Source organism: Colossoma macropomum, unplaced genomic scaffold (assembly GCF_904425465.1).
Source record: "Colossoma macropomum unplaced genomic scaffold, Colossoma_macropomum, whole genome shotgun sequence".
Lineage (NCBI taxonomy): Eukaryota > Metazoa > Chordata > Actinopteri > Characiformes > Serrasalmidae > Colossoma > Colossoma macropomum.
The window spans coordinates 13,378,494-13,400,515 of record NW_023494803.1 but is presented as its reverse complement, the minus strand read 5'-3'; the positions used below and the strand labels follow the sequence as shown (position 1 = coordinate 13,400,515).

The following is a 22,022-nucleotide window of genomic DNA, read 5'->3' as shown; positions in this document are numbered from 1 at the left end:
AAGACCCAATTACACAGTGATCTGGGAATCTGCTGATTCCCAGATCACTGAGCTTGGTGACCAGCCTGGTGGGTATGACTGTGTTGAAGGCGGAGCTGAAGTCAAAGAACAGCATCCGAATGTATGTGTTCCGATTTTCCAGGTGAGTGAGGGCAGAATGAAGAGCTGTGGACATGGCATCCTTGGTCGATCTGATTGAGCGGTACGCAAACTGGAGGGGATCCAGTGATGGTGGGAGCGCTGCTTTCAGATGACTGAGAACCAGTTTCTCAAAGCACTTCATCACAATGGGTGTGAGTACGACAGGGCAGAAGTTGTTCAGACAGGCTGCAGATACATAACATATTTCATATTCAATGTGTGGGCTTCAGATATAAGACCTAAATCAAGATTTAAGAGCTCAGTGTTGGCTTGAAACCATGGAAACCCAGAAACCCACACCACTTCCTTTGAATCAGTTTCCAAAGCAGTCCCAAAAGAAGCTTTGTGATTTGGGAACATGAACGCAGCGTTGATGCACTGCTTCAAAGTAAATGTGTTAGTTTTTTGAGTCATGTATCAATGCTGACGTCACTAGTGAAGGGGGCGTGAATTTGAGGGGGAGCTGAATCAGGAGTGAGTCGCAGTTCACTGATGCTGACATGTTGGCATTCCCTGCTGAAAACCATCCAATGTAAACCATCCAATGATAACCAAAAAGCTGGTCTAAGCTGGTTTACCTGGTCACCTAGAATGGTCATGATTGTTGACCACCATACCAGCATCCAAAACACATCATATGCTGTTTTTAGGTGATCAGCCTTGCTGCTATATGCTGCTTTTTCTAGCATGGTTGGTTTAGCATCAGAACATGTTTAGACATGCACGTTAAAGCAGGTCTTTGTGTTCTTATTAGCAGGAAGTACAAAAGAAATCGTTAAGCTTAAAAGGCTCCCTGCTGGAAAAACAGCAGAGACCAGCATGGCATGTGTTTTGGATGCTGGTTTGCTGGACAACCAGAGTGATCATGCTGGGTGACCAGCTAAACCAGCTTAGACCAGCATGGAATTCATGCAGGCCTGCGCTGTTTTTTGCACACGTTCCCCGTCCTGATCCTAGAGAACCCCTACCATGCACGTTATAGTGTTTCCATTATAGTAGTGATGAAGATAACGGAGCATTTGGATATGAAACATATGAGGATCATGTTATATGAAGAGCCTTTAAAGGAAAATGTAAGAAGATATGAATAAATCGAGAAAATGGCCTCAAACCACAGAAGGGTAACATTTTACTTTTTACAGACTCTATATTGTTCCTGCAGCTTGAGCTGCTGCTAATAAAGTAGTCGTAGACAGATAAGCAGATAAGCACATTCAAATATCTGAATTTACATTGTTTATATGTAAATACTGAGGCACAGTAGAGAACAGAACTGCCCACATATATGGTCAACTCAAGAAACACTTCTAGAGCTGGTTTCCTGGACATCAGTTTAATCTAGTCTTGTACTAAACTGAATTACAGTAGTGATCCATCACTGATAGGCCTTTGTAGTTCTGGCTCAGGGCCAGGAGAAACTGAATGCTGTTGGATGCATGACTTCCATTCAGATTGGAATCCAGAACATTACATTTATGGTTCTATCAGAGCCACAGTGAGAAGATGTTGGTTCTTTATTGCAGGTCATGATCTATATGGGCTTGTATAAGAAGGACAGCATTTCAGCTTTGTGTTCCACCTGTACAGGTGTGTGTTTTGTGCTTACCTGCTCTAACACACCTGATTCAGCTCTAAAATAACTTAGTAATGAAGACACAGGAAATGAACCTGAGCAGGTGGAGCTACAGCACTGGAGATTAGGATTTAGCTCTGTAGCTCTGAACTACCAATAAAATTAGCCAGTTTTTTAATGTTTACATGTTTTGGTGTAAATAAAAACAATTTCAAAAAATGAAATTAAACATACATAAAAATGATATAAATATTTATTATGTCATGAATACAAACACATCTATACATAATCGTTTATGTATAAACGATTATGTAAACCTCGTTTCTCCAAAACAGTAACTTCACAGAAGAAAGAAAAACATTCTTAACTTGTATTGGAAGATAAAATTCATTTCCAAGTAATTTTGGATCATTTCTGTTGGTCCGTTTATCAGAAATTCTAACACAATGTATGTATTGTAAACAGCAGCATCTGAAAAAGGTTGCATAAAGCCAAAGTAAATACACATAAACACTGAAGAGAGGGCAGTAATAGACATTAAAGCAACCCAGGCCAGTTCAGGTCAGCCAGGCTGTTTTATGTTTGATGATGCATTTTTTTTTCTTTACACAGTAAAGAAAACAAAAGTAACTATGCAACAGAAATGTGTCATATACAGGTCTAACACTAACACACTGAAATATTTACAGCATTTACAGATTTCTAACAGCTGTCTTTTTGGGGTTCCGCAGAAGGAAAGGCATTTCATACAGAACAAATACAGCACAGTAATGCTTTCACACGCCAGAGTGGGGCTGCTGATTGTTCTCTCTCATTGTATAATATATACTTAACAGTGGTTTCCTTTTGTTTTACTCTTTGGCGCTGGTATTAAACTTACTCAACATAATTAAGTAACCGAAAGACAAAACTGAGCTGATGCATTTCATTTATCAGCTTATGAGAATAAACACACATTTGAAACAAGTAAATGAAATGCATCACTGTTTTCAGTGCATTAACATTAATATATAGAAGTCACTCCCCATTTTCATAGTGTAAAAAATCCTAATGGTTTAACAGGTGACCAAAGGCTGATTCTAAATGCTTTTGATGGTTTTCTAATGGGATCTAAAGACTTTCTACAGGAAACACCTGTAGTGGTCTCTATAGGAAACCATTAAGCCAATTGCCATTAGATACAAAAACCACTAGGTTTCAATCCTAGAGGTTTCTAATGGTCCTTTTTCAGCAGGGTCATTTAGGCTTCCATTGCTTTGTGCTCTGTAGCAGCTGAAGATACAGCACACAGTAAAACCAGCATATATTGTGTTATGGATGCTGGTATGCTGGTCAACCAGTATGACCATGCTGGGTAACCGGCACTAGACCAGCATAAACCAATAGCATAAACTCAACATTAATGTACTGGTTCAAATCTTTATATGATCCACTCAGAGCATGACAACAACACAAAAGCACTGTACTATATCAATGTTGATGTTAGCTGTGTTTTGCTAGTTTATTAAAGCAGTGTTTGCTGCCCCATCACCGTAAAAAATAGCTTGTCAGATCAACCTAAAAAAATGACTTAATATGGTAAGAAGTAAATTAAGTCGTTTTATTCAACCTAAATAAACACTCTGAATGAACAATTCTTTCAATGTAATTTATGAGCTGAATAAAACTAGTTTAACTGCTTGTTACCACATGAAGTATTTTTGACGAGCCACTTTTTGCAGCAATTAAGCAAAATTAACAGCTTTAAGGTTTTGACCAGTGTGCTCAGCAGTTCGCTCAGTAAAGGAGTTTATCACAGTGAGCTGTAATGATTACTGAGCGCAGAGTGATCAGACTCTCACAGCTGATCAATAACTGCCCTGATGACAGATTTTCACTGTTATTGTGTTCACACTGAGCAGGTAGGACACTTTTCTCTGGTCACTGCTTTAGTGATGATCTGATCATCTCACATTGCATAATTCATGTTCACCTGAGAACCTTTAGTACAGCAGGGTTGTTTGAGAGGGTCAGTATGTACTTCTGATAGGTGTGCAGGTCTATCAGCAAACTCATTCACAGCCTTAAAACTCACTCAGAAACAGGGATCTCTCATTCAGTGGTGAAGTAGCTGCCTGCTTATTTGATCAAATCAACCATGACCCTGAACTACACAGCTGAGTGTGGAAGTTCCTGAAATGCTAAAATGCTTTTGGGAACTGTTCCAATCAATCGTTCTGCACTGACGATGTGGCCTGAACCCATAAATGCCGCAAAAGTCTGGTAGAAGACATGTGCCGATAAAAATGCTTATATCACAATAAATACCTAATCTTTTATGAAGGTTTATGATATTATCATGATATTGCTTTTAAAAAATACATAATTAGAGCTAAACAAACTGTATTATTATTGTCTATAAATAGTAGTACTATGCAAGTGGACATATATGTACAATAAAATGATCACTAAACCTAAAACTTCACATATTAATGCTCACCGTGTGCATAATTATCATAGCTTAGGACAGGAGCTGCCATGGAGCACTGCGACCAAGCAGGGGATCTACCAGTCATCTCTTATCTTATAAGAGTCATCTCTTATCTTATTTAATCATTTAATCAGAAATGTGTCATCCATGCATGTCATGGATGTTCGTCATGTGGAAACCTCTACTTTATATGTAGTGTTTGTTTGATCACTGCTGCAATAGTGCTCATTTGTGGCTTTTCCCATATTAAATTAACACCAAGCTAACTGTTTAATTCTACCCAGCTCCAGCAACGGACTTCAGAAGCTTAATATTACTGGATTTGCTTGTTAGCAGTCTGCTGAGCTGGTGGTTAAACAAAGCTGTGTTTCTTTGGGTGTGTTTACTGAGGTTTTGGTCTTTAGAGCGTGGCAGTGTGTAGTGGGAGCTTCTAAAAGCAGAGCTGATCTGTGTCTCTAATAATCCTTCTAGTGAAACTGCAACTTGTTTGACTAAAATGCGGTGAGGGTATTTTAAAGGCTCCACGATAACGTTTCCATTTAATAGTACAGTATACCAAATTACCAAATATCAGTAATGTCTACTTGTTCAACAGTATCAGAGTAGTTTGTATGTACAGCTAGCATCAGCTTTAGGTCTAAATATGAACCATTTATAAAGGCTTTAGAAATGAATGGTAAATATGAATAACAAATGTAAATGAGAGTAATTTTCACTCGGAGTAAACAGTTGTTGTTTAAATGATGCCGTTGGCAAGCTGCACATTATTAATGCTGGATGATTTACTGCTGGTGACGATGTGGTTGAGACAATGACCTTCAGTTTCCCGTTCCACAGTTAGACATCCCCTCCTCCGCCGCTTCAGCACAATCATAAGCCTGGTGAGCATGAAACCCAGCACCAGCAGTAAAATGGGTACCATTATTATCAGCACCGTTAGTGAGTCTGCATGTAGCACAGCGTTACCTGGAGGTGAGAGGAATCAGAGAGTTAGACGTGCTGAATGAAGATGTTCTGCTGGGTGTATAAAAGGCTACAGGAGGACTGATGTACCTGCAGGCAAGACGTGTATGAAGTGAACACTGACAGTGCGCTGTGTTTCCCTCATGATAACTGAGATCGTTCCAGAATCCTTCATGGACAGGTTCCTCAGCTCCAGGGAGTGGTTCTTGAGAGCCATGCAATGGGTGTGTAGAGCTGTTTCACATTTCATTTGCTCTTTCTCCACCTCACACACTCGTACAGAACCGTTCCCTCCATCAGGCAGGAAGCTCACAATCACTGGAGATACAGTGTAGAGGGGGAGGAGCACCGAGGATCCAAACCCCACCTCCTCCCAGGTCATGTGATCTAACAAACAGACAAGGAACTAGTAATGCACAGCTCTCAGTTGCCCAGAGTCAACTCCACTTAACCATCTCAGTCATAAATTAAACAGATTTCTAATAAAAAAGTTACAGAACTGCTTTAAACAAGTGAAATATCGGTAAAGAGCTTAACTGATTTACATTGTATTTCTAGGCATCACTGCCTTCTCCTGCCCCACTCTGTCCTGCCCTGTGTGCCTTGTCTCTCCTCCTGTCCATCTCCCTCCTACCCTGCCCCTTCTCCTGTCCTCACCCTGTCCTAACCTACCCGCTTCTCCCATCCCTTCCTATACCTCTTCCTGTCCCACTCCATCCCACCATGCCCCTCCTGGTCCCACTCCATCTCTCCATGCCCCTCCTGTGTCACTCTGTCATACCATGCCCCTCCTGTCCCACTCCATCCCACCATAACCCTGCTGGTCCACTCCATCCCTCCATGCCCCTCTTGTCCAGATTCCATCCCTCCACGCCCCTCCTGTCCCACTCAATTCCACCATACCCCTCCTGTCCCACACCATCCCACCATACCCCTCCTGTCCCACTCCATTCCACCATACCCCTCCTGTCCCACTCCATCCCAACATGCCCTTCCTGTCGCATTCCATCCCAACATGCCCTCCTGGTCCACTCCATCCGACTATACCCTTTTTCTTTCCCATCTCCTGTCCTACTCTTTCCCACCCTTGTCCCACTCCAGTCCCACATTGTATACTGCTCTGTCCCACCCCATTCCACCTCCTGTCCGAACCTGTTCTTCTTCTCATTCCCTTCGCCTTGCCTCTTGTTCCGCCCTGTCACACTCTGTCCCACTTCCTCTGCTGTTATTTGAATCACCCATCCTTGTTTGAGCATGTTTACCTGTGACAGTGAGATTAATCTGGGCAGCAAGTCTGATGTCTTTGTCCTTCCTGAAGAAGCACATGTAAAGTCCCTGGTCTTCATGGCGAGCGTTCTTCAGCACAAGGGAGATGTTATCCTGAAGGATTCTGTCTTTGGGCAGTGATACTCTGTCTGTAAACTGAGGATCCACATACAGAGAACCCTGTACCCACTCTAGAACTGTCCAGCCCCTCTTCCACTGCACAAACTCAGCTTCTGAATCCACCCAGTCCACACGACCAAAACATGGAAGAACCACTTCATCCCCTACTTTAACAAACACAGCACTGGGAGAATGGGGGACTGGGGATGGGGGGTGAGAGAGAGTGATAGATATGAATATTCTTTATATATGTGAAATATGTAAGTATTCATGTATCTTTGGACTAAGTGTTTAGTTTTAGGTTTTCACAATGCATTTACATTTTACCACCAAATGCTTTTTGTGATGATTTGAACATCCACGTTTCCGACTTTTTCAGTTCAACCAACTGTAAACTTACATTTAATGTTCTTGTCTTACCTTCCACTGAAAGCTGTATCTCTGCGAGTTTGAGCTCCTGCTCCTCTCTGAAGATCACACATCGATACACTCCGCTGTCTCCCATGCTGTGTGTGTGTGATGGTCAGGGAGAAATCGCCACGCTGGCACCCCTTGCTGGTAGTTCGGTCCTGTTCCTGTAGCTGATGCTGTAGATGATCTGGGTTCGGTTCAGTTTGATGACCAGATGTTCACCCAGCAGCCAGCGCACATCCAGCTGCTCCACAGGTAGGTCTTCAAGGAGTTTACAGGGGAGGGTGATGGAGCCTCCTGGCTTAATGTCAGGTAAAGTAACCAAAGCTGCTGACAGCACCCCTAGTGGCAGATTAGACGATCGCATTAAACAGAAGTGTGCAAGTTTGCAGTCTTCTAGCACAGGGGTTCCCAATCTTAGTCCCGGTGGCCCAACACTGTGCAGAGTGTTGTGCTTTTTCTTACTGAGCATGCCTGATTCAACTCGTTAGCTAATCAAGAAGCTCCTTGTTGGCTGGGTCAGGGTGTGTAGAGCAGTGGTTTCCAACCCTGGTCCTGGAGATCTACCTTTCTGCAGACTGTCATTCCAAACACAGTCTGCCACAACTGCTCCAGCTGATTAATAAGAGGTTTTTGATTGCCTGGAGGCTTTAGTGTGAGGCAACAGGAGCAGTACGTTAGATGCAGGTTGGAACTAAACTCTGCAGGAAAGTAGATCTCCAGGAGGAGAGTTAGTGACCACTGGTGTAGAGTAAAGATGTGCAGAGCAAAGGGTCACCAGGACTGGGATGGGGAACTGTTCTAGCACATATTGAGGTTTATGCTGGAATTCTTAACTTAATCCATTATCAGTTAATGGCATACTGAAATAGAACACAGACACAGAAAGCAAAAATATCTAATGTTCTCACCTGAGACTGCATACAATATGCTGAGTAATGCAGCCATCATGATGTACAGTGTACCTTTAGAAAGAACACTTATGTGATTATATTATAGATTATAGTGCACCTGAGGGTTTAAAGTCAGACAGAGACACTGTACCTCTGTCCTACCATCTGGATTGACTAGTGACAGTAGCACATTTGTGTTAGTAGAAGCAAAAACCAAGCGCATTATGTAAATAAATCCAGACGTTTATTGGATCTGTAGGGCCGTATTATAGAGGGATTATTGTAGCATTATTATATAAATAAATAAGTAAAAAGTAAATCATTAAAATGATAATGAATTAATACAATTCAAGTTTTATTCAGAACCTCCATTCACAACCATTCAGATGAGTTTGGTCATGAATGGAGGTTATGAATAAAACTTGAATTTTATTAATTAATTATCATTTTAATGACTGATGTTTCACTTATTTATTCATATAATAATGTTGCAAATATCCCCCCAGTACTGTGTAGGAACTGGTATCAATACTGACACAGCAACTGGTGGTATGAAAATGTATATTATCATTTCACACCTACACCTTTGGAAATAAAAAAAAAAATAGTGAAGTATTAATTAATGAATGTGAAACGTGTTATTATAATCTGCTCTTTCCCATTTTCTAACTTACAAAAAGGTAAATTCAGTCAGATGATTATAGAAGTATTTAACGGCATTACAGAAAACTCAGTTTAGATAATTTTGTAATTCCAGTTACCCTAAAGGTTTCTACTTAAACACAACAGGATATGTTGTTTTATAGACTGAGAATAATCATACTGCCATGTAGTTTATATGTAAGAATGTAAGGTACGTGTAGAATAAAACGTGATAAACTGTGTATAATAATTGTAGATGATAAACAGTTAAAACTAAATTTCACTATACATACATATATATACATGTGTGTATGTGTGTGTGTATATATATATATATATATATATATATATATACACACATATATATATATGTGTGTGTGTGTGTGTGTGTGTGAAATTTAGTGTTTATAATATGAGCTTGAAAATTTTAATTTCTACAGTAAGTAATGGTGCACTGTAACTGGAGTCCAGTGAGAACACTGTTCTGCCTGCAGTGAGGGCTGATGCAATAACACAGACGATTGAGAGGAAATACGAGCCTACAGGAAATACAGCCTAAGCAGTTTTATCTGTACTATTTGTGTAAAGCCTGTATAACTATGACAGCGTTTTAGGTTCACTGTTAATAAAAATAAAAATAGTAGACTTCGAGAATAAAGTCGCAATATTTCAAGAAAAAAGTCATACTATTTTGAGATAAAAAGTACTATTATTTCAAGAAAAAAAAGTGGGCTGCCATAATGCGCTGGGGTCTCGGTTGCTGTACTGGTGCCGGAGTTCCACTCACTCCTGTCTGCTTGTGGATCCATCATTTTGATTATCATTCTCACTGTCTGTGAAACTACATGCCCTCTTTGAATGGCACAGAGATGTAACCCGATAGCCGTGTAGACGACCCTGCCTGCGATTCTCCTTCAACAAAACAGACAGACAGTTTCCTCCGAGTCTGTCTTGTTCTTTATTCTAGATAAACACAGTTTCCTGCTCAGCCGTTTCATATTCTACAACAGGCTGGTGCTGATGTGCCAGCAGAGACAGGGAGACTGAGTATGTCTTTATGGGTGAAATCGATATGAAAGTATAACTTTACCTACTCAACGCCCCTCATTTTAACACAAGGAGGTGCTGCCTTCCCTTTGCAAAGCCATTGGCCACAATATTGCAACCTTTCCTGGTATTAATGCCACTTTAATGTCGTAATTCTATGACTTTTTTTTCTCGAAATATTATGACTTTTTTCCTCAAAATAGTAAGACTTTTTTTTCTCAAAATATTACGACTTTATTTTCGAAGTCTGCTATTTTTATTTTTATTAACAGTGGGCCTATTACGCCGTTGTAGTATAACAATTGTGTGTGAGAGATATTTTTGTTGTTGCCACATTTGGATGGTACACAAAACACAATGCTTTTTCAATTCTATCTCTCTCTCTCTCTCTCTCTCTCTCTCTCTCTCTCTCTCTCTCTCTCTCTCTCTCTTTCTTTACTGGCTTCATTAGTAGTAGAAGTTGCATCAGACTCACTGAAGTGTCATATGACCACACCCAGCTGGTGCAACTCTACTAGCAGCTTACACAAAAATAAATATCAAGGAGGATTAAAGAACAGCATATAAAGGAGTTACTGAAAGTATAAATAGATAACTTGGAGACACAGGGGGTCAATTAACTTAATCAGACCCCAAAATTGTGTTTATATATTTATAAAAAGCTGCTTCCTGTTTTTTTAAGAGACTATAAAGACTTATTGTAATGTAGGTTAGGGTTAGATAAAATGTAGCTATGGCCTTTAAGAATAATTAAGGGTGTATAAATAACCATAACCCTAATTAAGCCTCATTTGTAAACGCTTTTGTTGTAATACTGCATATACTGCGAAAGTGAAAGCAGGAGGAAGTCAACAGATTTGCCCTTTAACAACACAACACTGAGAGCAAACAGTAAATAATCTGCGTTTAAATGGATGCCTGGCTTTGTATAATAAATGTGAAATTTCATAATGTGAAATGAGAATAAAAACAATGTGAATGCACTGGATCTGGACTAAAGCTTTACTTGTTTTGCTCTCGAGCTTGGTGACCTTTCAGGACTCAAAAAATCATCATTTAAAGCAGGAGTTTTGTATGAACAGCTTCCACAATGCTTTATAACACACTACTGGGTTAAATAGTTTCTGAGAAAGCAGTGGTGTGATACCAAACTTCTGACTGTGATGATTTATGTCACTCAGCAAAGCAAAACAGAGTAAAAGCTGTAACTTTTCTACTGCTGACAGCACTTTTTCACACAGAGAACAAGAATAAAGAGCAAAACACCTCACTAAGTCATTATAAGCAGCTATTTGAAAGATAAGAAAGAGAAAGTTCTTACATATCGTTCTAAACCTGTGCAGGTGGTTTGGATTCTGCTCCTCTGCGTTTGATCAGATGTTCTGAGGAAACAAAGAGCTCTTTAACTTTTTAACCCTGTTTACTTCCTCTTTGGCTCAAGTCATGTGAAAGGCATGACTTTGTTTTGGTTACAGAAATAAACTCCATAGCACCCCCTGAGGACCTGACTGGAAACACATCCAGATCAGGTGAGATCCAGATCTTACCCACCCATTTTTCATATTTTTCCCCATGACTGAGGGACTGACTGATTTCTATAGGTGGTGATAGGAACCAGGGGTCACCATGACTACAACACAAATATGGACATTTTATTTACTGTCCAAAACCACCAGTGAACCTACACGAGTCTTCTGAATTTATATAGAATGTTGATGACGGAAAATAGTGGAAAATCTGAAATAATATAAATTCTTTGGGGACTATTTTGTCTCACAGCGCCCTGCATATTATGTATCCCTCCACCGTGAATGGAGTTTAAGTTCTCAAAACTATCGTAAAACAATGTCTCAGACATCAGGCAGTGAATTCATAACCATTTCATGTAGTAACTTTCTGTAAGGGAGCTTTTAGAGGTGGATGTCTGGTTCCTATCACCACCATTGTGAACAGTTCTGACTTCGTAAGTTTCTCTAGAATGGAACGTTTCACACTGTACCACTCTGAATGACTAAAAGATTCATGAAAGATTTAACAAACACATCTCATACAACTATAGGAACATGGTAAATACGTGTTTTATACATATAAATACATATCTCATTGACACACCTCCCTCTGGCCCTGCAGTCCATAAACCCCAGCACAGCACGTCCATGGACTGTCTATGGACTCCAACTGCCAGAATCCCCTGGAGGATCTTGTGACACGCACTCCCCCATCATGTGCCAATCACCTACCACTATCAAGATCAGCATCACCTGAGTACTAACTGATCACACCTGAACTCCTTCACCTCGCTGTATATAAACATAGGCTACTTGAAGCTACAGCGTGTCAGAAAGCACATATTCAAGTCTATGAGCACTATCTGGTGGGGTACATGGAGAATGGTTAACTGCAACTGCTAAAAATAATTTTAGAAAAGTGAAGTCTAAAATAATTTGAGAGTAATACAGACATGTGACGTTGTTTTAGGATGGAGTTTGTGGTTTTATTTTAGATTTTACTCAAATATGTTAAAAATCTGCACCAACAAAGTTTATCTTAATGCTTTCTGGTCATTACAGTGGGCTTAATCACTTCCCTCTTTTTATAATCGCTTCTCCCTGTTCTTAATCACTTCCTCCGATATATACATATATGGCCAAAAGTATGTGGACACCTGAATGGGCTTATTCTCATTCTAAATCCATAGGCATTACTATAAAGTTGGTCCCCCTGTGCAGATATAACAGCTTCCACTCTTTCTACAGGATTTTGGAGTGTGTCTGTGGGAATTTGTGGCCATTCATCCAGAAGAGCATTTGTGAGGTCAGACGCTGATATTGGACGAGACGGCCTGGCTCACAATCTCTGTTCTAGTTCATCCCCAAGGTGCTCAGTGGGGTTGAGATCAGGGTTCTGTGAGGGCCACTTGAGTTCCTCCACACCAAGCTCATCAATGTTAGTCCAGAGGCAGCTTGGATCTCTGTAGTCAGTGACGTAGCAGAGGAGAAGAGTTTTTTACAGCACTTGGCGGCCCCACTCTGCGTGGTCCACCACTTCGTGTTTGAGTTGTTGCTGCTCCTAGATGCTTCCATTTCACAATAATAGCACTTACAGTTGACAGGGGCAGATCTAGCAAGACAGAAATTTCACAAACTGACTTGTGTCAGAGGTGGCATCCTATGACAGTGCCACGTTTAAAGTCACTGAGCTCTTCAGTGCGACCCATTCTACTGCCAGTGTTGGTCTATCCAGACTGCAAGGCTGTGTGCTTGATTTTATACACCTGTCAGTAATGAGTGTGGCTGAAACACCTGAACTCAATCATTAGGAGGTCCACATACTTTTGGCCACATAGTGTATATTGTTGTCTTATGCCACATTATAGCACACCATAATACATTAAAGCACATTAAACTAGCATAATATGACACTGAAGCACATTATAGCACATTAGAACACATTATCACCTAATAGCACATTATAACACATTCTAACACATTATGACCTAATAGCACGTTATAACACATTCTAACACATTATGACCTAATAGCGCGTTATAACACATTTTAACACATTATAGTATGACATGTTATAGCATGGGTGAGAGGGTAGATAGAGAACGGCAGCCTATAGTCAGTGATGTCCAGATCAGAAGAAGTCCACCAGCCTCCTCTGGATCTTAGGCAGTAAACCAGGAGGATCATTCACAGTTCTCAACTAGTCTATAAACTACAACAGCATAATAGAATTCCTGAAATTCGGTTTTGACTTTTGGTTTTGGTGCTACCCCAAGATTTCCAGTGGCCTCATCTAGGCACCCCTGTGAAAAATTTCCAGGGACCACTGAGTGAAGTGGGAACGAGATCAAGATCACATGTGGACAAATTTAATTTGTGTATGAAAGCTGTAAGCTCCTGATAACTGATAGATGTCAGATGTCATTACTGATGTAGGAGGTTTATCAGGAACATTACAGTAGCTTGTTTCAGTCAGCTGAGCTACGCTCTGTCTTATCAGGTCTATTTTATTTTGAAAATGAATAGCAAATTTATACAAGTTGCCCTGGGATTTTTCCGCTTGTGGAGCTCAGTCTGCTGTTCCAGGAGAGCCGTGATCTGCCGATCCAGCTGCTGCAACTCTCTGCTTGGCATCCGGAGCTTGCATTCAGCAGCGGCTGACCTTTCCTCAGCGTCCACAGAGAAAAGTAAAGGTTAGTAAAAAATGGGAAAAAAATCTAAAAAACCTGTTATGAGTGCAGTTGGTAATGAATTAAGGTAATAATTAAATATTCAGTGAAAAAAGGCAACTCGAAAGATGAAGAACAAGATTAGTAAGCCAAAATGTAACAAACAGTGAATGGTGAGTAGTCCACTGTAGACTCTTTGTAAATGTTCAGTATATCTTTAAATAACATTCAACTAAATAGTCATTAAATGCAACTGAACATGAAGTTGAGTGTGAAAGACTTTATTACATCTATCCCTAATCCTAACCTCAAGGCAAAACCTACATCTACTCCTAACCTTAACTCTAACCATACTGTTGTAGATAATCAACTGAACATCACCAGAAAGTTTGTTTATGATTTAAATATCTGTAGAGCATCTATAGAGGACCATCCAAATAAAGTGTGACCGATAATCCTTTATTTAGTCCCAAAGTGGGGAAATTCTCAGTGCTACAGCAGCAAAGGGAGAGCAAGGCACTCAAGAAAAGAGTAACAAGAAGAGAATTAACAAAGTAATTAACCTTATTAATTACTTAACATGGTTACAGCTTGTTACTTGTTACTATATAGATAATATATATAATCTTAAAGATAAAAAAGATGAAAAATATAAACTCTATCCTTCACATAATCTCTATGCACAAAAATAACAATATAAACAATTCTAAATAAAAAAGCAAAAAATCTTTACTCTGTAAGGATATTTTACATGTATACCACATGGAGCATTGATTATATTGCACACAGGAAATGGTGATGAATTCAGGGTTTTCAGGGTTGTAGGTGTGTGAGGTCTAATGGGGGTGGAGGAGGGCTCTACTGGGAGCAGTGCTGGTTGAACAGTCTAACAGCAGCAGGAAGGAAGGACCTGTGATAGCCTGCTTCACACACTTGGGGTGAAACAGGCGATCACTGAAGGAGCTGCCCAGTGCTGCCAGAGTGTCATGCAAGGGGTGGGAGCTGTTCTCCAGCATGGACGCTAGTCTGGCTAACATCCTCCTGTCTCCCACCACCTGCACTGGATCTAGGGGGCCCTCTTAATGAGTCTGTCAAGTCTCTTCCTGTCCGCAGGTGGGATGTTGCTGCCCCAGCAGACCACTCCATAAAAGATGACTGATGGCACCACAGTGTCAAAGAAGGTCCTTAAAGTTAAGGTTTGAGTAAGTCTTCAGGAAATGAATGGAAGTCTATGTCATGGTCCCACAATTCACAGACACAATTCCCCAGCCGGGAATCATACCCAGCCCCTCTTTGCTGAGAGGCGGCAGTGCTACCCACTGCGCCACCATGCCGCCCTAGATACGCTATATAAATACAAATCTACAACTACATCTTCACATCTTCTAAGCCGCTTATCCCTCTGGGTCGCGGGGGGAGCTGGAGCCTATCCCAGCAGTCATTGGGTGGAAGGCAGGACAAACCAGACAGGCCACCTGTCCATCGCAGGGCAGACACTACAGAGACAAATAATGAATTTGTGTCCAATCCAGTGAACTCTGAATCTGAACCCTGAACAAATATTGATAATGTTTCAAAATCTGAACTCACTGTTTTCTCTTTGTACTCAGGCTGATGGGTAATCAGTACTTCTACTGTCACTACACCACATTTAAATGTCACTATTTTTAAGCATTTTGTACAGTGAGCTCTGAAAAGTGCATCAAATAAATGTACTGTTATTGAAACATTATGGCCAAAGTACTAGATGATTCATTTTCATGCATGAACTTAAGTACGATTTTTGTGTATGATTTTTAAAGTGTGCTACAGAATTAAAATACTGGCTCCTGTACATAAACAGTATATTATACATAAAATGCAATATGTAGCTCAATTCTTCCCTGGACTAATACTGCACTGTTTGGGTGAAGCCAGAATGACTGACCCTGAGTGTATTTACAGGGGTCCACTTTACTTGTGTGGGAGGACTTATGACCCTACTTGATGATGCTGTTAAAAAGAGGAACAGCAGGTAAAACAGGTCTGGAGCAGGTAGACGCAGCTATATTAGACCCTCTTACAGCACTGACACACTTCTACCTATACCGCCTCACAGAGGAGCTACTGAGGAAGGTGAGACTGTTCTGTTGATTACACTTTCAGTAGAGAGCTGTAGTAGTGATTAGTTCCGTGATGTGTTGGTCAGATATTTTTCTTATAGCCTACATTATCGGAAAAAAGGTACTGAACTCACTGGGGCAGTTCCCCTCTTGTCACTGGGGTGGTTCCCTCAAGGGTACATCTCAGTACCTTTAGTTAGGGAACATAATTGTACTGTAATCCACTGAAATGATATTTTCTAAGTTGTATTGACTCCACACACCCCGCCTCGCCTCCAGGCTTTTTATTATATTGCTCTGTTTTAAAACATTAGATTATAAAAAGGTACAAATATGTACTTTTCACCTGGAAAAATGTATTTAAGGTTCACAGTTGAACCTTAAAAACACTGTTGTACCTTTGAGGGAACATTTACATTGTTTGTACCTTGATGAAGAAAAAATGTAACTGTACAGCAACTATTTTTAACAGTGTCTTACATGGTCAGAGATCATTATTTAAACCACAGGATGGGTATAAAAAGCTTACACACTGCTGCCCATTAGGGGTCATTCTCCATTTGGGTTGTGAATTCAGGTGGATACATTTTTAAAAAATCAATTTCTTTCATCCCAAAACCAAATAATTTTAATATGTCCATTAACATCTCCTGTTATCATACATGCAGAATGAAGAGCTTCATTCCAAACATACTGTCACTGGTGTTACACCACATTCATATAATACCAGTGACTGTATATGTTTGTAATGAAGCTCTTCTTTCTGCATGTGACTCTAGTGACATATGTTCACATTCTGGCTAAAACTGTTCTTGTAAATTGAAGTCATCGGCGGTCATGTGACCTTGTGTATCTATCTAAAATCAGTAATAATAATGATATATGGCATTATGTTAATTACCTAGCCATTAAAACACATAACACTGGTGACACATACAAGTTATGTGCTGCCAGATAAACAAAATTATCAATAAATTAATGACCTATAGTGAGCATGCCTTGAGGTGGAAAGAAGCACTTTAATAGAGCTGACAATACTGTGTTCAAATGTAATATAAGAGTCCTGATAACACCAGTAACCAAAATCTCTGTGACAAATGAACTTTTTAAAATAAAATGCATATTTTTTAAATGTAGTATAACGTCAATGACATAAAAAGTAAACATGGATTTTTTTTTAAACAAAGTTAAACCTCTTAAAAATATTGTTTTATAGTAAACATGGTTTTTCAAATGTTTAAATTGGTTTTGTGATGAGCTGTTAAAATATGAAAAAGAAAAAAAAAGAAAAATAAGGGTCAACTTTGTAAATGTACAAACTGACTTTTGGAGCTGTGGCTAATATTCTAGGCATTTTTATAAGCCCTGCAAACTTTGAGACATGGTTTCCCACTGCAAATGGAGATTGACCCTTATACAGATGGCCATGTGCATAGAAATATTATATAGACCCTGTTTTCTACTCAAATTACACACCAGGTCTATACAAATATGCAAATAGCCTTAATTAGCTTCTTCATCTTCAGTAAGAACCGACTCAAATTACTTTAGTGTTTTTACTTCTGCTTCAGTGAAAACTGAAATAAAACAGGCTCCAGCTCAGATTCACAAAAAAAAACGGCTTAAGCTCTTTCGCTTTTGTTTCTGGGTCCCCCATCTGGATTTCTCTGAAGGGTGTGGTGTTTGCATCATCCCACAAACACACAACTATGGCTTAAAACACCGTGACTAAGGAAGCTAAAGAGCAGCTGTAATCAGAAACAGAAAGAGCTTTTCAAAAGGTTCTAAATATAGAATTATCAGAATTTTCTACATTTGTCTCTTCCTGGTATTTTATGTTAAATACAGTGGAGCAAATAAGTATTCAACACGTCAACTTTTTTTTTTTTATTAAACATATTTCTAATGCAGATATTCACATGAGATTTACAGCAGACATTGGAATAAACTCAATAAAACTGCTAAAGAAATCATAACATTCCAAAAAAATAAAAAAGTTAAGTGCAATTAAGTGGAAGTGGTACTGAACTTAAACTGGGTTAGTGTTTAGTGTTGGCTAGAAGAGCTTTCCCAAGGCCTTCACAACAGGACAGTTGAGCAGCATAGCAAAGGCACAGGATACTGATGGATTTCTCAACTTCTAAATGTTCCTATAAGCACTACTGGGGCCGTCATACACAAGTGGATGGAACATCACTGGACCATCAACTAGCAACACGCAGGAGCTCCTCTCAAGATTTCTGACTGGGCAGTCAGAAAGTTAGTCAGTTACAAAAGTTACAAAAAACTGTATAAACTGTTTGTCACTTTTTACTGTAGAAGAAACATGTTCACTTTATTTATAACAATATATCCTCTCCCAGTGTTTATATATAATCCATTAGGGCAGAGCAACCTGCTAACAGTGCAGAGGCAAATAACCAATTAGGAACCACAGTTAATGTTAATGAATAAATGTTTCAAATATCTCTAAGAACAAAGCTTTTAATTGCACATCTTGGCATTAGCACTGAACCCTGTTATGATTCTGATTTGTAGCTCTGATTCTAAAGGCCAGTTCACATAAGCACTTCCTATAGCAATCTGAACTATATTGAAAATAATAATTTACTAAAATGTGACGTTGGTCTACTACACTAACAAACATAGAACTGGCTCTGCAAGTTGGTAGTAATTGAACTGATCTGTTTTTACAATGTATTTAAAGCAAAAACACTGAATGAAGGTGATTAAATCAGCCAATCAGGTCAAATAAAGACACTGAACTGTGTCTGATGTGATTGCTGATTGCGGTTGGAATCACGAGACACATCCCCAAATAAATGACACCTGTCATAATTAAAATGTGATATGTGCTCCATATTTCTCTACTATTCTGAGTTCGGGGAAACTTTTTGATTATTTATTGTATTTAAAGATTTAATTGGCTCCTGGCTCCTATTTACATATTGGGTGTATCTTTCTTCTCATTTTACTCACCATCTCCGTGTTGTCTGTCCTCCTAGCCAGTCTTCGCTTGGTACATGTTTGTTGTTTTGTCTTTTGGTTAGTTGTCCTACTTTGATTGGCTATTTCACTGTTGACTTTTAAAGCTTCTTAAATAAGTTGGTCTGATAGGTGTTAAATCAACGCCAGTAAATCAAGTTCAGTGAACTTTAACGAGTTGAGTTAAGAGTGTGATAGCTGGTTAGCTTTGGCCATTTTTCACTTCAATTATGTTAGATCAGCAAAATTGTCTTATTTTTAAAGAAAGCTTTTTAATAGCGTGGAGTACCAAGCAGCTCCTTTTCTGAGCTAGTGGTGGGTGGAGGATTGAACAGCAGTAAAAAACGTGGTACATGAGTTAATATGAATTACATCTGTTCTTTGTCAGAAGTTCATCATGGTGATTACGCAGCTATGCTGGTTTGGGTTACTGTACACAGTGGCAGGTAAGGATGTGAGAAACTTATAAAAACAAGTGTATTATATCACATATATTACATTTATATATTATATATTACCATACGTATATATTATAGTTGGCTATATTCAGTTTGTGATTTAGTGTGATCTAGCTATGATGTCACTAAATGATTACAATTTACAATGATGTGCAAGTATAATGATGTGCAAATCATTTTAACCCTACATTTAATTAAAATTAGTGCAAAAACAATATATCAAATGTTGAAATTCAGATTTTTTTTTGTTTTTTGAAAAATATATGCCATATTGAATTTAATGCCAATAACACATTTTAAATTTTAATTTAAAAAAGTTGGGACAGGAGCAACAAAGGACTGGTAAAATTGTGTAATGCTAAAAAAGACACCTGGTGGAACATCTCACAACTAATTAGGTTAACAGGTAACAGGTCAGTAACATGACTGGGAAGTCTTTCAGAAGTAAAGATGAGGAGGGGTTCACCAATGTGTGAAAGACTGCACAGGCAAATAGTGCAACAATTCAAGAATAAAGTTTCTCAACGTAAAATAGCAAAGAACTGGGGGATTTCATCATCTTTTGTACATAACAACATTAAAAGATAATCCAGAGAAATCTCGGTATGTAAGGGACAAGGCTGAAAAACAATACTGGCTGGCTGTGATCTTTGGGCCCTCATGCAGCACTGCATTAAAAATAGACATGATTCTGTAGTGGAAATCACTGCATGGGCTCAGGAACATTTCAGAACACCACTTTCTGTGAAGAAACAATATAAAAACAGGATCCAAAAACGCTGCCGCCTTCTCTGGGTCTGAGCTCATTTAAGATGGACTGAGGCGAAGTGGAAAAGTGTCCTGTGGGCCGACGAATCAAAATATGAAATTCTTTTTGGAAATCATGGATGCCGCATCTCTCTGCTGAGCTGGTAAATGGTATTGTCTCGGGTGATGAGTTTTCTCAAACTCTGGATTCTGTCCCAGTTGTTTTCTTTGTGTAAGCATAACAAACAAACAAAAAAACTTAGTGTACTTTTCTGTTGACTGTGTACTTTGTGTACTTACATAAAAAACAAACAAAAAAACTTAGTGTACTTTTCTGTTGACTGTGTACTTTTCTCCCTTGGTTTTCTGAAATCTTTTGTTTGAAGACACTGTTCTAGTGTTTCTTTTGTTTGGCCTTAGTAACCTTCTCCCTTTTGTTTATCAACTCTTCTACAAGGGTCTTTTCAGCATTGGCGTTGTAGCATAGAATAAACGTGCTCACTGCACGTTGCAAGGTGTTGAGTTTGAGTTTCGCTCGGGGCAACCTTGCTTTTCTCCTTTTTTCCCTCCATTTTTGAGTCTCTACTGCTCTGCAATTGAGTCCATCTCTGCGACTGGTTGGTGGCTTATCCCATAGCTTGCTGTGTTTCTAATGCAGAGATCATCAGTTTGATCCTCACGTGGTATAGGCTAGCCACCTTGTTACAAATAACTATAAGAACACTGATACATATTAGTCTGTGCTTCTTTCATCTTATAACATCAGTTCCTTTCCTGCTTGTTAGATCCCTTGGGCCGGTATGTGGGAGAGTATGGTTGCTCTGTGCTCCTCCCCCTCCACCCTGTATCTCCAGTGATTGTGAGGTTCCTGCCTGTTGGAGGGAACGGTTCTGTACGAGTGTGTGAGGTGGAGAAAGAGCAGACGGAGTGTGGAGCAGCTTATTCACACCGTACAGAGCTACAGCAGCACTTCCTGGAGCTGAGGAACCTCTCCATGGAGGACACTGGATTATTCTTTGTGGTGGAAAGAGAAACACAGCATGGTGTCAGTTTTCTCTTCATAAAAGTGTTCCCTCCATCTACAGACACCTCATCTCCAGGTCCACCTAATAACTTTGACAATGTAAGAAATATTATCATCGTAATCTGCATCTTCGTTGGCCTTCTAGTCCTGTCACTAATAGTGAGGTGCGTGAGGTGGTGCAGGCGGAGAAGAGACGCAGAGGAATATGTCGTCTATTTCCAAAACTACTAACTTCTACGCTGATCTGTCCACCACTAGTGATGTTTAGTCTGCCCAGCCTTTGATTTCTCTTCACAGCTGCAGTGAGGCTGGACAGGCTGATAGCTGACCTAATGAGTCAGTAATAAACATGTAGAACTCCACAGTTTACTGAGACTCACACAGTGCACGTTTACACTTCAGTCCATGAATTTGGAATCAGTATTTTCGATAATAACCCAGTTATGTAACAAATATATGAGTGAAAAGAGTGCAATATGACGGAACTCTGATAACCAGAATTCAGATAATCAGTATGAAGCTGTGAATATAAATGTAGAAATGTTAGATGAGTCCAGAATGAAGATAAGAGCCGTAGAAGAGTCTAAGCTGACTGAGAAAGCTGTACCATGTTCTGATAACATCAATATCTAAAATTAATATTTAAAATATCCAGAATTCATCACATTACAGAAGTAAAGGCCAGATGTTGAGTCAGAAAACTTATAAAAAAATTTAGATAATTACAGAATATTATTAATTAAATAACTTTTTGCCAATATATTCATATAATACACTATATTGACTAAAGTATTCACTCACCCATTCAAATCATTGAATTCAGGTGTTCTAATCACTTCCATGGCCACAGGTGTATAAAACCAAGCACCTAGGCATGCACACTGCTTCTACAAACATTTGTGAAAGAATGGGTCGCTCTCAGGAGCTCAGTGAATTCCAGCGTGGTACAGTGAAGGGATGCCACCTGTGCAACAAGTCCAGTCGTGAAATTTCCTCACTACTA

At 39.4% G+C, this 22,022-nt stretch overlaps 2 protein-coding genes across 3 annotated transcripts; one reads left to right on the top strand and one right to left on the bottom strand.

The window, feature by feature from the left end:
* Positions 1-1,949: 1,949 nt before the first annotated feature.
* On the bottom strand, positions 1,950-10,959 carry LOC118823919. 2 transcript variants are annotated; one of them, XM_036593782.1, is made up of 6 exons: positions 10,848-10,959; positions 7,856-7,909; positions 6,954-7,286; positions 6,410-6,733; positions 5,238-5,534; positions 1,950-5,150 (listed from the first exon to the last, which is right to left on the bottom strand). In XM_036593782.1, the coding sequence occupies exons 3-6, from the start codon at positions 7,036-7,038 to the stop codon at positions 4,921-4,923; spliced, it is 936 nt and encodes a 311-aa protein (XP_036449675.1). In that variant the 5' UTR covers positions 7,039-7,286; positions 7,856-7,909; positions 10,848-10,959; the 3' UTR covers positions 1,950-4,920. The 2 variants fall into 2 exon arrangements, with proteins under 2 accessions (XP_036449675.1, XP_036449676.1); XM_036593783.1 differs by lacking the exon at positions 7,856-7,909 and having other exon boundaries at positions 10,848-10,939.
* A 4,730-nt stretch (positions 10,960-15,689) lies between these two features.
* Positions 15,690-21,820, top strand: LOC118823876. The gene is made up of 3 exons (XM_036593718.1): positions 15,690-15,818; positions 19,179-19,236; positions 20,781-21,820. Exons 1-3 carry the CDS (start codon positions 15,690-15,692, stop codon positions 21,248-21,250), a joined length of 657 nt encoding a protein of 218 aa, XP_036449611.1. The 3' UTR covers positions 21,251-21,820.
* The last annotated feature ends 202 nt before the right edge of the window (positions 21,821-22,022 follow it).